The following is a 19,458-nucleotide window of genomic DNA, read 5'->3' as shown; positions in this document are numbered from 1 at the left end:
TCTACTAACAAACATAAAGCTACCTATGATCAACATAGGAGACAACAGGAACTCAGGCACCAAAATAAAAGTCCAAAAACCGTAAACCAAACCTCACTCCATGATAGTACCCCCCCCCCAGACGGCCCAAAAGTCCAAACAATAGAGTCCAGGGAGGGTGGGAGGGAGCAGAGTCCAAGTCTGGGGATCCTCTCTAAGGACCCCCCAGACTTGGACTCTGCTCCCACACCAGAGTTCCGGGTCGCTCTGGAGATCGACCCCTAGGGCAAACAGAAGTCTGGAGCCATTTGGTAGGACGGCCCCTCAGGCAGGTGTGCATCCTGGAGAGCATTTCTGCGTGCATTTCTGTAGCTCTGGAGAGCCAGAAAGCTGGCTGTGGTGGTGTCGGAAAACTCAGCCATCCCACCAAGTCAAAGTCCAAAGTCCAGGGGTCCAGTGGCATCGGCAGACCCAGCTGATCCACCGGGACGAAATACCAAGTTCGGTGAAGCAGTGGCATCTGGCAGCCTGGTCGAACCACCAGGGAGAAGCTCAGGACTGGGAGTTGCGGTGGCGCCGGCCAACCGGGCCGATCCATGCAAAATCTCCATCCAAATGGGAGATATAAATAGACTCAGAACAAAAACTAATCTGACACAGATGAAATTAATTTTACTAACGAACATAAAGCTACCTATGATCAACACAGGAGACAACAGGAACTCAGGCACAAAAATAAAAGTCCAAAAACTAGAAACCAAACCTCACTCCATGACACCCTAATAAGGCTATATTCTAAAACTCTATATTCTCATTCGACAGTTAACCCTCCATCCTGGGCGTGCCCTGTTATACTTGTCCCTTCCTCACACCTAGTGTCCTAAGGAACCTTTCTCCCAGATACTCCTCACCAACATCCTTGAGAACACTGTGTCCCTTAGTGTCAGACTATACTAGGTCAGGAAGAACATAAACATCAGATATGATTATGAAAACACATGAGCTCCTTGGTGAACTCCTTGGTGAAACCTGAAAAACCAAGAATACACTAAGAAACAATAAAAATCATAATCAGTAAGAATAATCAATCATTGAAACTCATTTTTCCATTACAGACCCTTTGCAACAACACGTGGAAATGAGCTCAGGTGCCTCCCATTTCGCATGATTGTTGCTGAGATGTTTCTACACCTTGATTGGAGTCCACTTGTGGTAAATTAAATTGATTGGACATGATTTGAAAAGGCTGCGATAGACTGGTGACCTGTCCAGGGTGTACCCAGCCTTTCACGCAAAGAGATCAGCAAAAAGCTCCAGAAGATCCCTGTCACCCTGGTTAGGAATAAATGGGTATAGATAATGGATGGGTTCTGGATGGATGATTTGAAAAGGTACGCACCTCTCTATAGAAGGCCTCACAGCTTTCAATGCATATCAGAGCAAAAACCAAGCCATGAGGTCAAAGAAACTACCAGTGGAATTCACAGACAAGATTGTTAAGAGGCAAACTCACTCTAATTGTGAGTACCTACCTCATCTCTTTGAAGATCTTGGCAAACTGATCGCAGACTACAGTCCCAGAGTTGACACTGTCTCCACCTATGTAAACATGTGCAAGGAAGTGTGCATTCCTACAAAAACGCACCATTTATGCCAATGACAAGCCATGGTTCACCAACGAGATCAAGCAGAAACAGAGAAAAATGTCAAGAAAGCAAAGGTAGAGTACAGGAAGAAACCTGAAGACCAGTTTAGACTTCAGCCCTGTTTCATCTTGGATGGTGGCTCTGACACTCACCAGTCCTTGCCCTCCTTCCTTCCTCTTAGTGTACAGTCTCAGGATGCTGGATTTTGGGTGAAACCCTCCATGCATTGTGAGGAGCTTCCTTGTCTTGAAATCAGTAGCCTCTATCTCCTCTTTTGGCCATCTTATTATGCCAGTGGGGCATCTGATGACCGGCAGGGCATAGGTGTTGATGGCTTGGACCTTATTCTTCCCATTTAGCTGACTTCTTAGGACTTGCCTCACTCTCTGTAGGTATTTGGCTATGGTGGCTTTCCTTGCGGCTTCTTCTTGGTTCCCATTTGCATGCAGGATTCCAAGGTACTTGTAGCTTTCCTCAACATCTGCTATGCTGCCTTCTGGCAGTTCAATTCCTTCAGTCCTGATAACCTTCCCTCTCTTTGTTATCATCTGACCACATTTATCCAGTCCAAATGACATTCCAATGTCACTGCTGTATATCCTGGTGGTGTGGATCAGTGAGTTGATGTCTTGCTGACTCCTGACAAACAGCGTGATGTCATCCATGTCCAGGAGGTGACTGATGGTTGCGCCATTTCATAGTTGGTATCCGAAGCCAGTCTTAGTGATGATCTGGTTGAGGGGCTTCAGGCCTATGTAGCAGGGATAAAGCATCTCCTTGGTAGATGCTGCACTTGATGGAGACTTGTGCAATCGACTTGAAGTTGGCCACTAGGGTTGTTTTGAGTTCCTTACGAAGGTTCTTAGAGTCCTATTGATGTTGTACAGCTCCAAGCTATTTATTATCAAGCATTCCAGGATTCATGTGTAAGGCATTGAGTCATGGGCTTTCTTGTACTCAGTCCAGGCAGTGCACAGGTTGGTCTGTCTGGTCTTACAGTCTTGAGCAACAACTTTATCTACCAGTAGTTGGATATCCGCCATTGTTATGGTTATTGGGCCCTGTTCAGGGAGGTTGCTGTGTTCTGCTCTCAGGTCCGCCAGCCACTGGGCATTGGTGTTGTGTGGGTGTTTGTTCATGTGAGGGTTCTTCGCAGTATCTTAGCTGTTCCTAGCACTGCGCTCCTCTGAACTGAGAGCTCTGATGTTGTTCCTGGGATCTGTTGTAGCCACTCTGCCAGTTTTGGGGGTCACAGCCCTGAGGGTGCCAATTACTACCGGGACCGCTGTTGCCTTTACATCTTTTCTAGTTCTTGTTTCAGCCCTTGGCATTTCTCAGGCTTCTCATGTTCCTTCTTTCTGATGTTGCTATCACTTGGGATGGCTACATCTACCACTACGGCTTTCTTTTGTTGTTTGTCCACCATTACTATGTCCAGTTGGTTAGCCACCACCTGTTTGTCGGTCTGTATCTGGAAGTCCCACAGGATCTTAGCTGTCATTCTCCACCACCTTTGGAGGTGTGTCCCATTTTGACCTTGGGACCTCCAGCCCACACTCGGCATGTTCCTGTACACTATGTACCAGCCACTTGGTTATGGCATTCCATGTATGCCCTGCCTGCTAGCATCTTACAACCTGTTGTTATGTGCTGGATTGTCTCAGGGGCATCTTTGCACTGCCTGCACCTGGGGTTCTGCCTGGTGTGGTAGATCCCAGCCTCTATCGATCTTGTGTTCAGGGCCTGTTCTTGTGCTGCTACGATTAGGACTTTTGATATCAGCCACTTCTTCTATCTGTTGGTTGTACGTACCCTGCAGGGGTTTGTCCTGCCATGATGGTTCTTGCTCCTCTTCCTCTGTTGTTCAGTCTCCAGCCTTGGTGGGTCTATTCCCATGTTACTACTCTGCCATATGTGCTATTGTGATGGTTACTAGTTCCTGTTCAGGGAGGTTGCTGTGGTCTGCTCTCAGGTCTGTCTCTCCCCATGGGGCCCAGCTAGGCAAAGCCCAAAAAAACAACATGGGACCATCCTCCTGTGGACCCACCAGCTGCAGGAGGAGCCGTAAGGGGCTGGTGCATTGTGTATCAGGTGGTGGTCGAAGGCAAGGCAAAGGCAGAAGGCAAGGCAAGGACCTCGTCGACCCAATCCCTGGATACTAAAACTGGCTCTAGGGACAAGGAATGTCACCTTGCTGGGGGGAAAGGAGTCTGAGCTTGTGCCAGAGGTTGAGAGGTACCGACTAGAGATAGTCAGGCTCACATCCACACACTCTGGAACCCAACTCCTTTAGAGGGGCTGGTGCCTCTTCTACTCTGGAGTTGCCTGTGGTGAGATGGCAGGCTGGTGAGGGCTTGCCTTTAGCTTCCCAGCTCAGCTGCCATGTGCTGGAGTTTTCCCCAGTGAATGAGAGGGTCATTTCCCTGCACCTTCGGGTCAGAGATAAGTCTCTTAATGTTGTTTCGGCCTACGAGACGAGCAGCAGTACAGTGTACTCTGCCTTCTTGGAGTCCCTGGGAAGGGTGCTGGAAGGTGCTCCAACTGGGAATTCCATCATCCTGCTGGGGGACTTCAACACTTGGGCTACACATGGGCGGCGACAGTAAAACCTGGAGGGGTGGGATTGGGAGGAAAGTCCTCCCTTGTTCTGTTGTTGGACTTCTGTGCTAGTCATAGCTTGTCCATAACAAACACCATCAGTGAACATGGCACCAGGACACCTTAGTCCGGAGGATCAACTTTGTGGTTATGTCATCTGACCTTCTGCCATATGTCTTGGACACTTTGGTGAAGAGAGGGGCTGAACTGTCAACTGATCATCACCTGGTGCTGAGTTGGATCCGCCGGTGGAGGAGGAAGCTGGATAGATTTGGCAGACCTAAACGAATTGTGAGGGTCTGTTGGAAAGTTTGGCTGAACCCTCTTTCAGAGAGGTCTTCAACTCCCACCGCTGTGAGAGCTTTGACCGGATCCTGAGAGAGTCTGAATGGACCATGTCCTCCACCCCCATTGTCAACATAGGCAACCCCTGTACTGTAAGGGATGCCATTAAGCTGAAGGAGTCCTATTGAGCCTGGTTGGCTTGTGGTACTCCTGAGACAGCTGAGAGATACCTACAGGCCAAGTTTGCTGTGGCCCAAGCGGTAAGGTAGCCAAAACTCGGGTCTGGGAGGAGATCAGTGAGGCCATAAAGGAGGACTATCAGTCAGTCTCGAGGAAATTCTGGCAAAATGTCCGGCGCCTCAGGAGGGGTAGCAGTGCTTCGCCAACACTGTTTACAGTGGAGGTGGGGAGCTGTTGACCTCACCTGGGGACATCGTCAGGCAATTTTATTTAATTTAAGTTTTATTATGTGCAGAATCTTGCAGTGGAAATGACAAAGAATTCCTATCTTGAAGTGAAGTCTTCAAAGGAGATTGAACTATGCTCTCTTGTATGATAACGCAGCACTGTTCAGCTCGCCAAACCTTCCCTATTAGAACTGTGTGTTACTTTAGTAAAACGCAGATGACCATTCAAAAGATGTGTTATACTGGAATAGCCTCAAAGACCAATGCATCATAGTAAAACATACAAGATATATCTACATTTGCAGTTTAGCTGTACAATAATGTTTTAGGAAAGAGGGTTGGCAGATCGTCCTTGTGAAGTTGAGCTAAAATTTACAAAATATTAAAGTAAAGTAAGATTCACACAAAAAAATCAGTTTACAGCGAACCACAGGGCTTATTCTTTACTTCAGTTTCTAAGTACACATTCATTATAGTATGGGCTACAGTATGGTCTGTGCATGTGCAGGATCCTGTATGTAGTAGTGTAAACTAAGCGCCACCTACAGACATTATAGTGTAACACATGCCATGCAATGACGTATTTACTGTGTCAAATAACATTATTAATACCAGTCAGTTGTCTTTTTACGATTTATTCAGCTGTTTACAACATATTCATGCTGTTTGCATATGGGGAAATGCAGGGAGAACTGATCTGAGAAATTAGCTGAATTAGCACAGCCACAGTTTACTTGCTTGTCCTCGGGTTTACTGAGACTCGGTCCGTTCCACTGTGGCTGGTCTGACTGCAGTCTGCCGGCGGGTTGAGCTGGAGATGAGTTGTAGGGCAGCCACATGCAGGAAGAATGTTTTTGTTTTTCATCTGCTGGGCAGTAAAAGCAGTCTCTACCACATCTTCTCCTCAGGGAGAGAGAGGGTCTTGGTGAGTCTGGAAATCTCTTAACTTTTTTTGAAACTGTCTGGAACTCTGCCCATTTCTGTTCAGAACTCTGGTCTTCAGGGTCTGTTCATTTTCTGAGAGTTCAGTTCCAAGTGTTCTCTTTTTCAGAGTTCATCTGGTTCATCCCGTGACTGTGCTTGCCACGATGTGATTGGTCCAGCATGTGCTGCATCCTTGCTGGTGATTGGTTTAAATCTCACTGGTTATGTGTGAATCAAGAGTGTAACTTATTGTGTTGTAAGTTTTAAGAATGTTTTTCTAAGATGGGAACAATAATTTCTTTTTCCACCCAGCAATAGTTCAGCAATATCATAAATGAAAATCAATAAACTTCATATTTACATGGATTAAGTGCAAGCATGAAAAACAGATAAACAATAGCATGGCTTCTATATCACACCATAGTCTGACAATGATGCTTTGCAGGTCACACGTTACATGTTTAGCCATCAAAGCGCAAATGTAAGAACAGGATATAAAGACCAGTTCATAAGTCACTGTACAGGTTTCAGGTCTTGCCTGAAAAGGTAGTAGTTTCAAAGTATTTATAGCAGGATGTAACAGACCAAAAAGGGGGATTTCTTTGTGAAGAGCCAGTGATCTGCTCTTTATCAAATGGAGTCTTGACAGTGCGGTACTTGTTGGAGAGGGCCTGTACCATTCCCTGTTGTTTACCTTAGTAGGTCAAACAGTAGGTTTCATAGCCATAAATAGTCAGAGGATTCAAGTCTTGGAATGTGAACATATTTTCCTGCCTTAGGTCTGCGACATGTAGTACAAATGATGAACCATTATGGTGAAAGTGGCAACTTTCGGCTACTACTGTACATCTGAGCTTCTAGGAGCAAAGTCTGGCTAAAATACAGTCTGTATTACTTGTTTTTGCATGCAGCTCATCACAATAATGTCTAGCAATGTTCAAGTGCATGTCTGAAACCATGTTGTTTAATTAGGGTTAATACACTCCTGATATTTTATTTAAGTGTGAAAACCTGTACCACAAACACACCTGACATTAACATCCACAGCCACCTGCCTCCTTTATGAAAACAGAAGAAAACATTGTAACATGCTATTTGAATATGTAATGTCTGCAGCTAAGTATACATGTAGTTGCACTTTAGACTCAGCAATGTTAAATGGTAAAAAACACTGATAAATGCCCAGTAATGTGTTTAGTGTTCTGTTAAAAAAATTATTTTAAATAGTTCAGTGGAAGATATTTTTCCAAATGTCATGGGTGGTAACTTTTTCTTGATTTTCCAGCTTTTGCACCTGGTATGCACACTGGTTCATCTACATGTATATTTAGTCTTTTCTTGTGAAATTTGCTGACTGGCACTATGATTACAAGCTGTCTGGTGTACTACACCATGTACAGGCATAGCTTATTGTAAAATTAGCTAATGTTAGCTGAAAATAACGTTGGAATCAATTGTATCTACATAATTTTCTTTTATTGTATTTGTTTACTTTTAACTCAGCATCAAAATTAATTCTGGAAATCAAGAAATAATTACCACCATTAACCTGTACCATGACCTCGGCGACCCGATCCCTGGATGCTGAAACTGGCTCTAGGGACATGGAATGTCACCTCACAGGGGGGGAAGGAGCCTGAGCTTGTGCGGGAGGTTGAGCGGTACCGACTAGAGATAGTCGGACTCACCTCCACGCACAGCCTGGGCTCTGGAACCCAGCTCCTTGAGAGGGGCTGGACTCTCTTCTACTCTGGAGTTTCTCGCGGTGAGCGGCGGCGAGCTGGTGTGGGCTTGCTCATAGCTCCCCAGCTCAGCCGCAACGTGTTGGAGCTTTCCCCCCAGAGTGAAAGGGTCGTTTCCCTGCGCATTCGGGTCGGGGATAGGTCTCTCACTGTTGTTTCGGCTTATGGGCCGAACAACAGTGCTGAGTACCCGGCCTTTTTGGAGTCTCTCGGGGGGGTGCTGAAAGGTGCTCATACCCGGGACTCCATAATTCTGTTGGGGGACTTCAATGCTTCAACCCTCCTGTGGGAGGTGCTCCAGGAGTATGGGGTCCGGGGCTCTTTGCTGGGTGCTATCTGGTCTCTGTACAAATGGAGCAGGAGCTTGGTTCGCATTGCCGGTAGTAAGTCAGACCTTTGACAAACTAAATGTTTGGCTCTTGTTTGGCCTCATGCTACCTGAAGCCTCCCCCCCCGCATATTCACTCCTGGCCCATTGAGCGATTATAATAGTCCCTGCGCCTTCACCTTCGGTGGGGGCTCGGGCCTAATAAAGAAGCCAAAAAAAAACTCTTTAGTGTTTGAACTGTCCCCAATATATTTTTGCTATAAATATGCTCATTACCTTGAGGCACCTTAAAAATTAAGTTACACTTTTTATCCTCATGCACCAAAAGAGTCACTTTCATAAAAGTGTAATAAAAATCTTATATATAAATTTTTTCACTTTTACTGCATCAAATCTTTTTAACAACTTCAGACCTAACCATAGATAGAAAGTTTTTTTTATTTTTTAAAAATATTTTTAGGCCATTTTTGTCATAAGAACCCCTGATTTTTTTCAATGGGGAAAACACAAAATATGGAATATTTTCCAAAAATGAGGTGCAAAGTGGAATATTTGGGATGAAGTTATTAACTCCTTGACTAGGTCATTAATTGATAAGACTGATTTTGTGGGTCCAATGGAAGTTTATTCAAAAAAACTTCACTTCAAAGATGCACCTGCATAAACATGCTATACCACACATTTAATAGGAAAGAGGAGGATCTCTCTTGTTCAAGAAAAGACATAAACCGAGCCCATTTGGCCTGTGATGACTTGATGAAGTATATTCTCTACCAATTCACACCACTCTTTTATAAACGGTCCAGTTGGCCGTTGACTCGAATTTCACATACACACACAGACAAAATATATTCTCAACCACATTCACACCACTCTTTTATATCAACAAAAACAAAATGTATATGTTTGGTCCCCAAGGTGCCTCAAGGGTTAAACAGTGTCTGAAAAAAAACTGTTGGTTGTCCTTCCAGGTATTTCAGGTCAATGTGTAACAGTTTGAGTATGGTTGTGTAGCTGCTTATGCACCTGTTTCTTCCCAGCAGAGGCAGCAGAGCAGCTCAGACCCCAGCAGGATGGAGCAAGGAGGTAACAGTGCTAAAACCTCTGAGGTGAGTTCTTTCTGAAAGCTGTACATTCCTTCTGTGTGTGTGTGCTGGGTATTCATCTGTATATGAACCATATTAGAAAGTGGGTTATTTTATGACACTGGGACTATACATCACACACTTTGATTTTTTTATTACCAGCATCCATTTGCAGTCCGTTTCAGACATAATATCCATTCATTATTAGGTCATGGCATGAGGCGGACACTGCAGTGGAAGACCACCTAAACATTTCCCCAGGAATATAACCCTTGGTTCCTCACCAGTTTGTAGCTCCATAATCCCAACAACAATGAGCTCACAAAAGTAAACGAGATTAAGTACAGCAGAGGAAGGGGGATGGGGCTCTAGGGCTTTGGACCAAAATAAGGATTGCCAATAATATTACTGTTCTCTGGACATATGGCATAAACAACTTTTTTGTATGTACAAACAACAAGGAATGAATAGTCTTGGTAAAGATGAATTTATTTTGAAAGAACAGAAGGGATATGAAGTTATGAGACCTCTATTTTTTAAAATGTAAATTTTAAAAATTCTCTCTAAATTAGGCCTGTTGTTATTTGCACTTCTTTGACATATGCAGTTCCTGTTAGAAAACATTAAATCCACTTGGTAGGCTGTTAGCACTGTCAGACCAATCAAAAAATGTTACACCTGGTCTGTAAATATGAGTGGGAACAAATGAGGTTAATGCATTCCTTCTGTCTAATGCAATAAGTGGAAGCTGCCTGAGCCACCGAGAAAGATTAGCCCTGTTGCTCTACAGAAGTAGTCTGAGCTTCAGTCAGTAAGAACAACAGGCGATTTGAAGTCTAGGGACACAGCTTTGTCCACAAATGAAAGCAGTAATCAAGGTCAAATTCTGCAGCAAACCTCTTAACCAGGATGGTTCCAAAAAACAGGTACAAGCACAGGTGGTGCAAATGTGCTGTAGTTCACAGGTTTGTGTTCTCTAGACATTAGACATTGAAGTGGCTATGGTTATGTAGAAGGTGGGATCTTACTAGCTGTTACTGCTGTGTTCTTTACTTGTATTTTGTTTTTTATTTCTAATAGGGAAAGTACAAGGGTGAGAGCTTACAAATTAACTAAATCAGTGCAATATTAATTTAGCTTTCCTTTTGTTAAGTTCATTTTCATTGCCAGGTTAAATCTATTGGAAATTACAGTTTTGTTTTTCAGGCTCACCCACACAGGTGTTTTCAGTTGCTGTTGCTAATCAGACCTTCATTTAGGTTAAATCTGGGAGGTGCTTTGCTGCAAATTACCTGAGATAAACAACCCTAACTGTATGGACAAATGCTGATGTAAGTGGCTATATTGTTGTAATAGCCGTGATGAAACTGGTCCGTTAATGCCAGTGAGTATAGCCATTTTTGTCAACTATGTCTCATATAAATACTAAAACACATCATTGATTTGGTAGTGTGGTTGTCAATATTATTTATACTTTGGTTAATTAATGTTTATGTTTTAGAAAGTATTTCACTTGTTATTTTAGCCAGTGAAACTCATGTCACCTCTGGAAGTTGAACACTTGTCTTCCAAAAAAAAGTCTGTATCACACCACTGAAGCACAGCTTTGTTTGCTGTTTATCCATCAGTCTAATATTGTAAGGTGGTTGGATGTGTATTTTTGTCCACCTAGAAGCAATGTGAAGATTAGATCTATATTGCCTTTTAAAGACACAGGAAATGTCATTGCTTTTAGATAATCATTACGGGACTGTTGTAACTTGTACCACGTATCTGTGAGTATTAGTTTTGATAAAGCTGCATTTGTTTTTGCAAACTTCTGACAACAATTCCATGTAGTGTTGTGCTGTTATGAACTAGTGTCTGATGAAATATTTGTAAATGAAAGGGGGCAGCTTGCAAGTCTTGTCTCAGACGTGACTTTTACAACACTGTACATCTGGGAACCGGGAGTTGTTGCCAAGTAAGCTGGACACACAAGTACTTGTTGTTAGTCAAAAATAGTTACACATATATAAAATTAAAAATAAGTAGAAAGAAATCTTAGATTTGCTGTCAGTTCTTTGACACAAACACACACGCACACGCATTCATAGACACACACTCACACACACACACATTCATAGACACACATACAGACAGCATATAAAGTCTGTCACAACGTCAGTCGAAGGCAGTGCTGGCAGTGCTATGCAGATAAAATTAAATCCGGTGTGTTATTAAGTTCTAGCAGTGTGCCACAGCAGCTAAGAGCCAGTGAGACAGAGAACATGGGAATCTGATTCTTTCCGCTGAGCTCAGACCCTTGTCCTTCACTCTCTTCCATCATGCACTCTCTCACTCCCGCTTATCTCACAATGCTGCTTAGTTGCTCAGCCTGGAGACAGGAGAGAGACAGAGGAAGGATGACCTGAAAAGAAGAGAGAGAGGATGAATGAGAGGGAAAAACCTAAGGAATGATTTTGGATTGTTGTAAGAAGTCAGGCTAGCTGCTGAACATTTTTTGTGTGCTTATGTGTTAGCTGATGACGTGCGCTCTGCTCTGAAAAGGCATTAGCAATCCTGATTGCCTTTAGAATTGAGGAGGAGCCATCCCAATCCTTACAAGGGGCCCACATGCAGTAACCTCTGTCCACTGTGATTTCTCTCCCTCCCCAGTGTGTGTGTGTGTGTGTGTGTGTTTGTGTGTGTGACTGTATGTGTGTGATTTTCTTCCTCTTCTCCTCCCCCTTTTCTTCTTCAGCAACATTTGCCATTTATTATTTTTGCTCCTCGTTTCACACTGGTATCTTTTTCTCCCTCTTCTTGCTTTTTTCCTCTAATGGTCATATTAGTGGTGATGAATCTGAGTACAGGTTGAGGGCTCCTTTTTTGTCTGGCCAGCAGCATGGATTGTCTTTGCATTGTCACTACTAAGGTAAGAGACGCAGAACAAATTAATGATTTACTGAACCAGAGAGGAGGTGAGAAGGAGACGTAGCCTGACACAGAGAGAATGAACACAGTGGAAAAATGAGGCATGCAGTAAAGCAGGAGGAATGAAATTATTTTGCATGTGCACGCGTTTTTGTTTTTGTCCTTAATGCTTTGTCCTGATTGTCTTCGTCATCTGAGCTTTAAAATGAATTGACTATGATGTTTCACTGTTGTAGGATGCTTTTGGCATGTATCTAATGAGTATTTAACATCTTATAACAGAGTGATTTGTCATACTTGGTGTGAGTGTGTGTAAGAAACAATTCACTTCTTTCTTGTGCTTTAACTACATTGTGTGTCAGCATCACTATTGACAGCTTAGGTTTCTGTTGAGATATGGAAGCAGAAGTTGGGTTGTACTTCTGTCAGCTCATGGCTCTGCTGTAGCATGAGCCTTTAAAAGCTGTGGAACTATTTTTAAAGCTTTTTCAGTAAATATAAAAGAAAAGTATGTTCATCTTAGCCATATTAATGTTTTCTATATAGTAATTAAGAAGGCTGTTATGTATTCTATGAAATTTATATTTAGGTTTAGTGATCTCTGGAGGATTTTCAGGTTGTATGTCTGCATGTGATGTGGGTAACTACACCAAAGTGGAAGTAACGTACAGTACTGCCATTTTCAGTAGCAATGCTGGTCATGGTGGTTGCTTAGTCTGCTGGTTAGATGGTGCACAGTGGATGATTTGTAATCATATTCCATACAGCTCTAACACTGTCCAATACTTTGGTTTATGACAGACATTCTTTTAAAGCTACTGATATTCCGATGCGCCTAAGCTGAAATATAACTGACTATAGTGTTACTCTTACAAAAAGGGTATTCAAATGTGTTATTAGGTTTGTGGGTTTTTGTGGTTGAGCTCAGAGAACGAGGTGATTTACACAGGTCCCCTCTCACTCCCCACCGAACGAGCGTATGAATGTTCACTAAGAATACAGTGGATTTTAGAAAAACATAACAAGCTTCTTAAAGATGGAGAAATAGTAAAGGAGTGCATGGAGGCTTCTAGACAGAAAAGAAAGACATAAACTGGCAGAAAAAATTAAACCACCCACCACCACCCCCCTTTCAGTCACAAGAAGAGCTAAACTGTTAGCACAGGATGTGCAGTCACAACTTGATGCATACAGGGATCAGCCTGAAACCTGTTGTGTCCACCACCACTGATGGAGAACCCTCAATGATAGGAAAAGAAAAAGGAGCAGTGACTCGGATGAAAGAGGAAAGCCCAGACCTTTGCTCATATCACTGTATTATCCACCAGTCTGTTCTGTGCTCCACTCTGTCAGAAGAGTATGCATTGTGTATCCGTTTATCACTGGATACAGTGATAAACGTGATCAACTTCCTCAGGGCATCCTCATCACATCAGCATCTCCTTCTTCCAGAATTCCTAGCAGAAGTTGATTCCAATGCAAATGACCTACTGCTTCACTTCAGTGTGAGAGGGCTAAGCAAAGGAAGGGTGCTAACACGCTTCTGGGCAATTAGAAATTAAATAAAAATGTTGGCAGAATTAAAGAACCACACCACCAGGTGGTTTTCTCAGTTTTTAGAAGATGAGAGGAAAATTGATATTATGGCCTTCTGTGTTGACATAACTTCACACCTAAATGACTTCAACTTCAAACTACAAGGCAAGAACAACTCTGTGTGATTTGGTAGCAGCTGTCCAGTTTTTTCAGAGGAAGTTAGAAATTTTCATAGAGGACTGCACACATTTTCCTGCACTGAAAAAAACAGTGAGAGAGATGCTTCCTCTCAAATGGAGTTTATACAGAAACTGATTGGAAACTTAAGAATTTGTTTTAAAAACTTCAGCCTTGGAGACCAGCTTCTCCTTTTCATTCAGAATCCAAAACAGTTATACAAGTGGGCAGATGTGGGATTGCTACAAATGGAGCTTGTTAATCTTCAAGCAAATGTGGCATTAAAAGAGCAGTGTGGGGGTTGTGACCCTGCCACCTTCTGGAGGAAAATTTTCAGACACATAAATAATTAACAATTTGACAGCTCAAACAAATAAAAAGATTGAGTAATTTTCCAGTCAAATCCTGAACTCACTGAGACAACACACAAAGATGTGTATATAGATATTTGTGGATTTCTCTTACCCTTGTAAATGTTATCTTCCAGATTTGTGCAAGGTTTAAACTGAGTGTTACAATATCATCTTTTGGTCTGTCTCACTGGGAATGGGGTATTAAGGTATCCTGTGTCTTTCAACATCATGAGAAAAATGTAACTGAATAGTGAGTGATAGTGTCAATAATCCCATTGTTATGAATAGATGAAGGATTGGTACAGGACCCAAATGCGGACAACTAAAGCTCTTTATTTTGTACATCGATCACAGGAGAAAACAACTCAGGCAGTATGGTCAGGAACAAGCATCAAACAAAACTTTGCCGCAAACAAGGGAAACACGGCTTGGCTCAGTAACTCTCAGCTCATCTTCAAACTTAGCTCAGGTACAACATGACTCCAAACAATAATCCAGCAATGAACAAAGGAAGAGATCAGGTAAATAGATGTCTAACAAATGAACAATTAACCACAGGTGAAACTAATAATAATCAAACAGAAAGCTACCTAACAAGAAGACCAGGAGGGGCAGGAAACAGAAATCCAAAATAAAAGTCCAAGACAGGAAGTCCAAAATACAGGACCATGACACCCATCAAAAATGACATGATTATGCATATGCAGGTTATTTTTTATTTATCAAATAATGAGCTGCATTCATGTTTTATTTTGTCAGCTAAATAAATTACTTGTAGTTACTGACTTACTATTTAGTACTTAGTACTTGAGGTCCTAGCATTGTTACTTAGAAAAAACGAAAATTGAAAGAGAAAGAAAATCATATATTTTATTTTTAGAAAATGAATTAGTTGCTCTGATTTGAGTCAACTGTTAGATAACATCAAAGTGTAATTAGCAGAATCTCCCAAAGTGGAATACAACATATTGCATAATATACTATGGAATAGACATGGAGGAATATATGCATTATTGTTAACATGAATTATATAAGGTTTAACTTCATCAACCTACACAGTGCTAAAAGTAGTATTAGATGTCCTTCCATCTTTGAATTCTATTCACATCTTCTCAGTGATACAGGTGTCATGGCACAGGACTGGTGCACATAAAGAGATATGTAAAGCACTGTAGCTTTTGGGAGCACAGAGTGTTGATAATAACTCAGATGTGGTCACCACCAAAACCATTAGCTCTTTTCTCTATACTATGTCAAATTTTGTTCTTTGTAAGTAACATTGATTCATAATAAATACTTTACACAGAAGTCATACTGAGCTCTTAAAAATCACCCCATTCTTAGTGCTCTTGGTATGACACTGTTTATATTATATTCAGCACAGCATAAGGATATGCAGATTTCATTCCATATTAATGTTATGTAATGCTTTGGGAGCCTCATAAGTACTGTGCTGTGGTTCAGCATCAGAAAAACAGGAAGAAATCACTCCTACGTGAGTGTGTTGTAGCTGTTTTTGGAGAATCTTGCTCATCTGGATTCTAACACTTTTGGTGAGGTAATGCAGCAGAGATTTGTCTTTTCATGCTGTTAAAAACAAATATGCAGTAGTCTGTGCTGAACAGAACCATTCTCATATTGAAATTTCTGTTTGAATGTGTGCATTTTGTTTATTGCATTTCTTTATCGCATTGCAACTTGCATTTCCTTTCTGCAAGTTGTGATTTTTAGTTCTTGAACAAGTTGTAGCTTATGGTTCATATATTGTGTATCCTGGTCTCTATAATGTTACACTGAAAATGGTCTTGTGAAAGAGAAACCACAATTTTATAAAATAAGATATCAAAACTATGAAAGAACATACATAGAGTTGTATAGCAAACAAAAACGGCTTAGATTTTTGTGGATCAGGGAGTCTTTTAGTTCAACAATAAATTCCTTAGAATAAATCTCGTCCAGATGCTCCCTTGATTTATCAGTTTTGGATTAGAAAAATATATATGGTACCAGTGAACCTCTGTGCTCAAAGTGAGCAAGGCAATTTGCAGTACACAGCAGGAGGTGAAAATGACACACTGAGACGCTGCACTTTCAGACTCCTTTGATCATAGACAGACCATCCATCCTTGCACAAAGGATGGGCTTTGTAAGCATGATAGAAAACCTCATAGGCGCCTCATAGGCCCAAGAAGAGACAGTCATCAATGTTGTATGGCAGGAATAAATACCTTATCACATTCCAGTGTAGTTAACGCTAGGTGAACTGAAATTTATACATGCATTTATAATTTATGCAGTATGAATTGTGCGCCAAGCCTGTAAAAACTCTTAAGATTTTATTATTTAATTGTCTAAAGTGAAAGTGACTTTTTGTGGCCAAGCATGGTGACCCATACTCAGAACTTGCGCACTGCATTTAACCCATCCCAAAGTGCACACACACAACAGTGAATACACACCCGGAGCAGTGTGCAGCCATTGAGCACTTGCGCAAGGCTCTCACAGTCGTGGTATTGAAGGTGAACAGGGCGCTGGCTATTCACTCCTCTCGAACCAGCAACTTTTAGGTTACAAGGCCGACTCCCTATCCATTCGGCCACGACTGCCCCTAAGTTCATGTCTATTCAGTACAAACACAACTTATTAAGTAGTGCTTCATATATTGCTTACGATATCACAGGTGTTCTGCATCACCTTATTTAATGGTCCTAGCAGACTGTTATTTATGTGTCGACTCAAAGGTATCCAATCACTTACTGATGAAAGAGATGTATTGATGCCCTGCTTTTGTGCTTTACTTTCTGGTTATATGTTTGTATTTTTCTCTGGTTGGAAAAGAGGTTAGATTCTTTTATTGGAAATATCCATTAATCATTTCCCCAAAATTTATTTTAACACCACTCTGAGAGGTGTGAACCTGTTCAGCCAGCTGCCAGCCAACCTAATCAGGAAATGCCACACCTCCTAAGAGTGAAATACAAAGGTTTTACCCATAACATATAGTGCAATCTCTTGTAGGCAGATGGACACACAGCCATTAACACACCAACGCTGTTCACAAGACTGCTGACTACACAGGCCAAGAGAGGGAGATCGAAATTGCTGATGAACAGTGGACGCTCATCTGGCCAAAACGAGAAGCAGTACCCTAGAATCTCAGCCAAGCAGCCCCACTCAGAGCCAGCGGTTAAGTCTCTAAATTTACGATAAACCTCATTTGTTTGTTTTCTTACTATTGAATAGGTGTTATCAGTGTACATCGGCCCTATTTATATAGGTCAGTAGGAGCCTACTACCCCCACTGGAGACAATGCAACATTGCTAATGCTAATGCTGTACATTCTTGTTTGTTTTATTGCCTAACCCTAACCAACACGTTTTATTTCATAAACCTAACCAAGTCATTTTGTTTCCTAAACTTAACCAAGATGTTTTATTTTCTAAACCTAATCAACATGTTTTAATAATAATATATAATATGTAGTTGTCGTGCTTAAACATAAAGACTACGTAACGTAACTTACATAAAATACTTAATGACAAAAATGATCTGTTTTATGAAAACGGCCTACTGAACCTACCAGTAGGTCCTGGTAGGTGAGTAGGGACCTACTGATAAAGAACTATAGTCTGATGGGAAACTGCAGAGTATTGAATGACAAGACAACAGTCCAACCGGGTGATCTGGCAGGCAGATAGGTGCTGTGGCTCTAATGTTTCACCAATGAACTTCTCTCTTTTCTGCTCAAAATCCCAGAAACGTGGTAACATAGCTGAGTAAACTCAATAATCTGACGGGGAACAAAGGAACCAGGCAGGTATATATAAACATGGGAACAAAAGGCCAATAGGCTAATTATGGTGATGGAACATAAAGCTATCCGGGAACTAAACCAGACGAGACATGAACCCAAGAACCAAAACCAGAAGAAGAAGAAACCAGTAGAACCAAGCTCAGTTCAGGATTACCTGAACCAACCCTAACTATAAGCTTTGTCAAAAAGTAAGGTTTTAAGTCTAGCCTTAAAAGTACAGAGAGTGTCTGCCTCCTGAACTCAGACTGGGAGCTGGTTCCAAAGGAGAGGAGATTGATAGCTAAAGGCTCTGTCTCCCATTCTACTTTTGGAAAATCTGGGAACCACAAGTAGACTTGCACAAGACCTAATAAAAACATTTTGATGAGTGTCTGTCTACTTTTGCCTGTTTAACAGCATTATGCTAATAATTCTTGTTGGAACCTGGCTGTGGTAGCAACATTCGCTCCTGCAACAGTGATAAGATTTTTCTCTCACTACAGAGCAGCCTGCTGGGTAGATTTGTGATCAGCTGTGTTGCCTAGAAACAGCACTGCTTCACTATTGGGGTGAAACAGCACTGCTTCACTTTGTGTAAAGAGCAAATACTTAAATGATTCTGCTTTCCCATTCATTGTGTTTTGTGTTTAAATCCTCACTGCGAGCCTCAGTTCAGTAAAGCAGTTCAGTTGTCAGATAGTTAATTGTTCAGATTAGTTCAAAACTGTACAGAGACTGATAAAAAAGTGGATGAAATATTGTTATATCTTAGCATATATTTTCCTTCAGTAGTGCTGCGTATGTTCAGAATAGGGGAGAGAGAAGAGAAGAGCTCAGTACATGATATAGGCTCAACAGAGCTGTGACTTTTTATCAGCCTGGTTAAAAAGAAACCTGGGTTTGTTATTATTTTCCTCTATTAGTGATGAATGGTATGCAGCTCTGGCTTTTTTATTTTAGACATTTTTTAAGGAAAAATTCTTCTATATTTTCTTTCCAGCCTTCGTGATGCCTGCTTTAAGATGAATATGTGAACTGTACCATGGGGCTAATCTCCTCTGATTCACTAACTTCTTTTTCAGAGGGGCCACAGTATCAAGCGTTTCACGCAGTGAGGTTACAGCACTGTCAACAACATGATCAATTTGGTAGGGAGTGGGATTGAGGCAGCTGCCCTTCACTGTGTTGGCACATGGCATAGATGTAAATAAAGATGGAATCATTTTCTTGAACAGCGTTGTCAGATAAACATCTACTGTAGTGGAATTTTCTTCCAAATGCAGCATGATCCATTGATTGAAACAGTGGGTGGGTTTGTTTACATTTTGAGAGAAGTATATTGAATCTAATATTGAATTAAATGCAGTGCTGAGACTATTAGTTTGTTGGTCACGTCGGGGCTGGTGGCTGGACCTCAGTCCTGCCTGGTGCGGTGGGCGGGTGCTGCTGGTGGCCCGCGCGTGTTTCCTGGCGGGACGCGTGCTGCTGTCGGCTTGGGGGACCCGCTCGGCAGCAGGGGAGTGGATGTTATGTCCATTGTTATTGTTATGTTATGTTGTTATGTTATTGTTACGTTATGTCCAGTGTTATGTTGGTTTTTCAGGTTGAATGTTGCTAAGGGGCTCATTAGAAGCAATAGTCCTTGTAACTAGTAGTGTAGCTGTTGTGGTGGGGGCACGGGTGTAGGC

The 19,458-nt window shown here is 41.9% G+C and overlaps 1 protein-coding gene across 1 annotated transcript in view; it reads left to right on the top strand.

Annotated features, from left to right (window-relative positions):
• The window catches only part of dlg2 (discs, large homolog 2 (Drosophila)), a 222,930-nt gene that overhangs the window by 60,127 nt on the left and 143,345 nt on the right, over nt 1-19,458 (top strand). The window contains exon 4 of the mRNA XM_026328995.1: nt 8,950-9,018. Coding sequence (XP_026184780.1) covers nt 8,950-9,018 — 69 coding nt within the window. The remainder of the gene's footprint in view (nt 1-8,949; nt 9,019-19,458) is intronic.

This window comes from Mastacembelus armatus, chromosome 14 (genome assembly GCF_900324485.2).
Source record: "Mastacembelus armatus chromosome 14, fMasArm1.2, whole genome shotgun sequence".
NCBI lineage: Eukaryota > Metazoa > Chordata > Actinopteri > Synbranchiformes > Mastacembelidae > Mastacembelus > Mastacembelus armatus.
The sequence above is the reverse complement of the archived record's forward strand: the minus strand, read 5'-3'. Positions and strand labels throughout refer to the sequence as shown.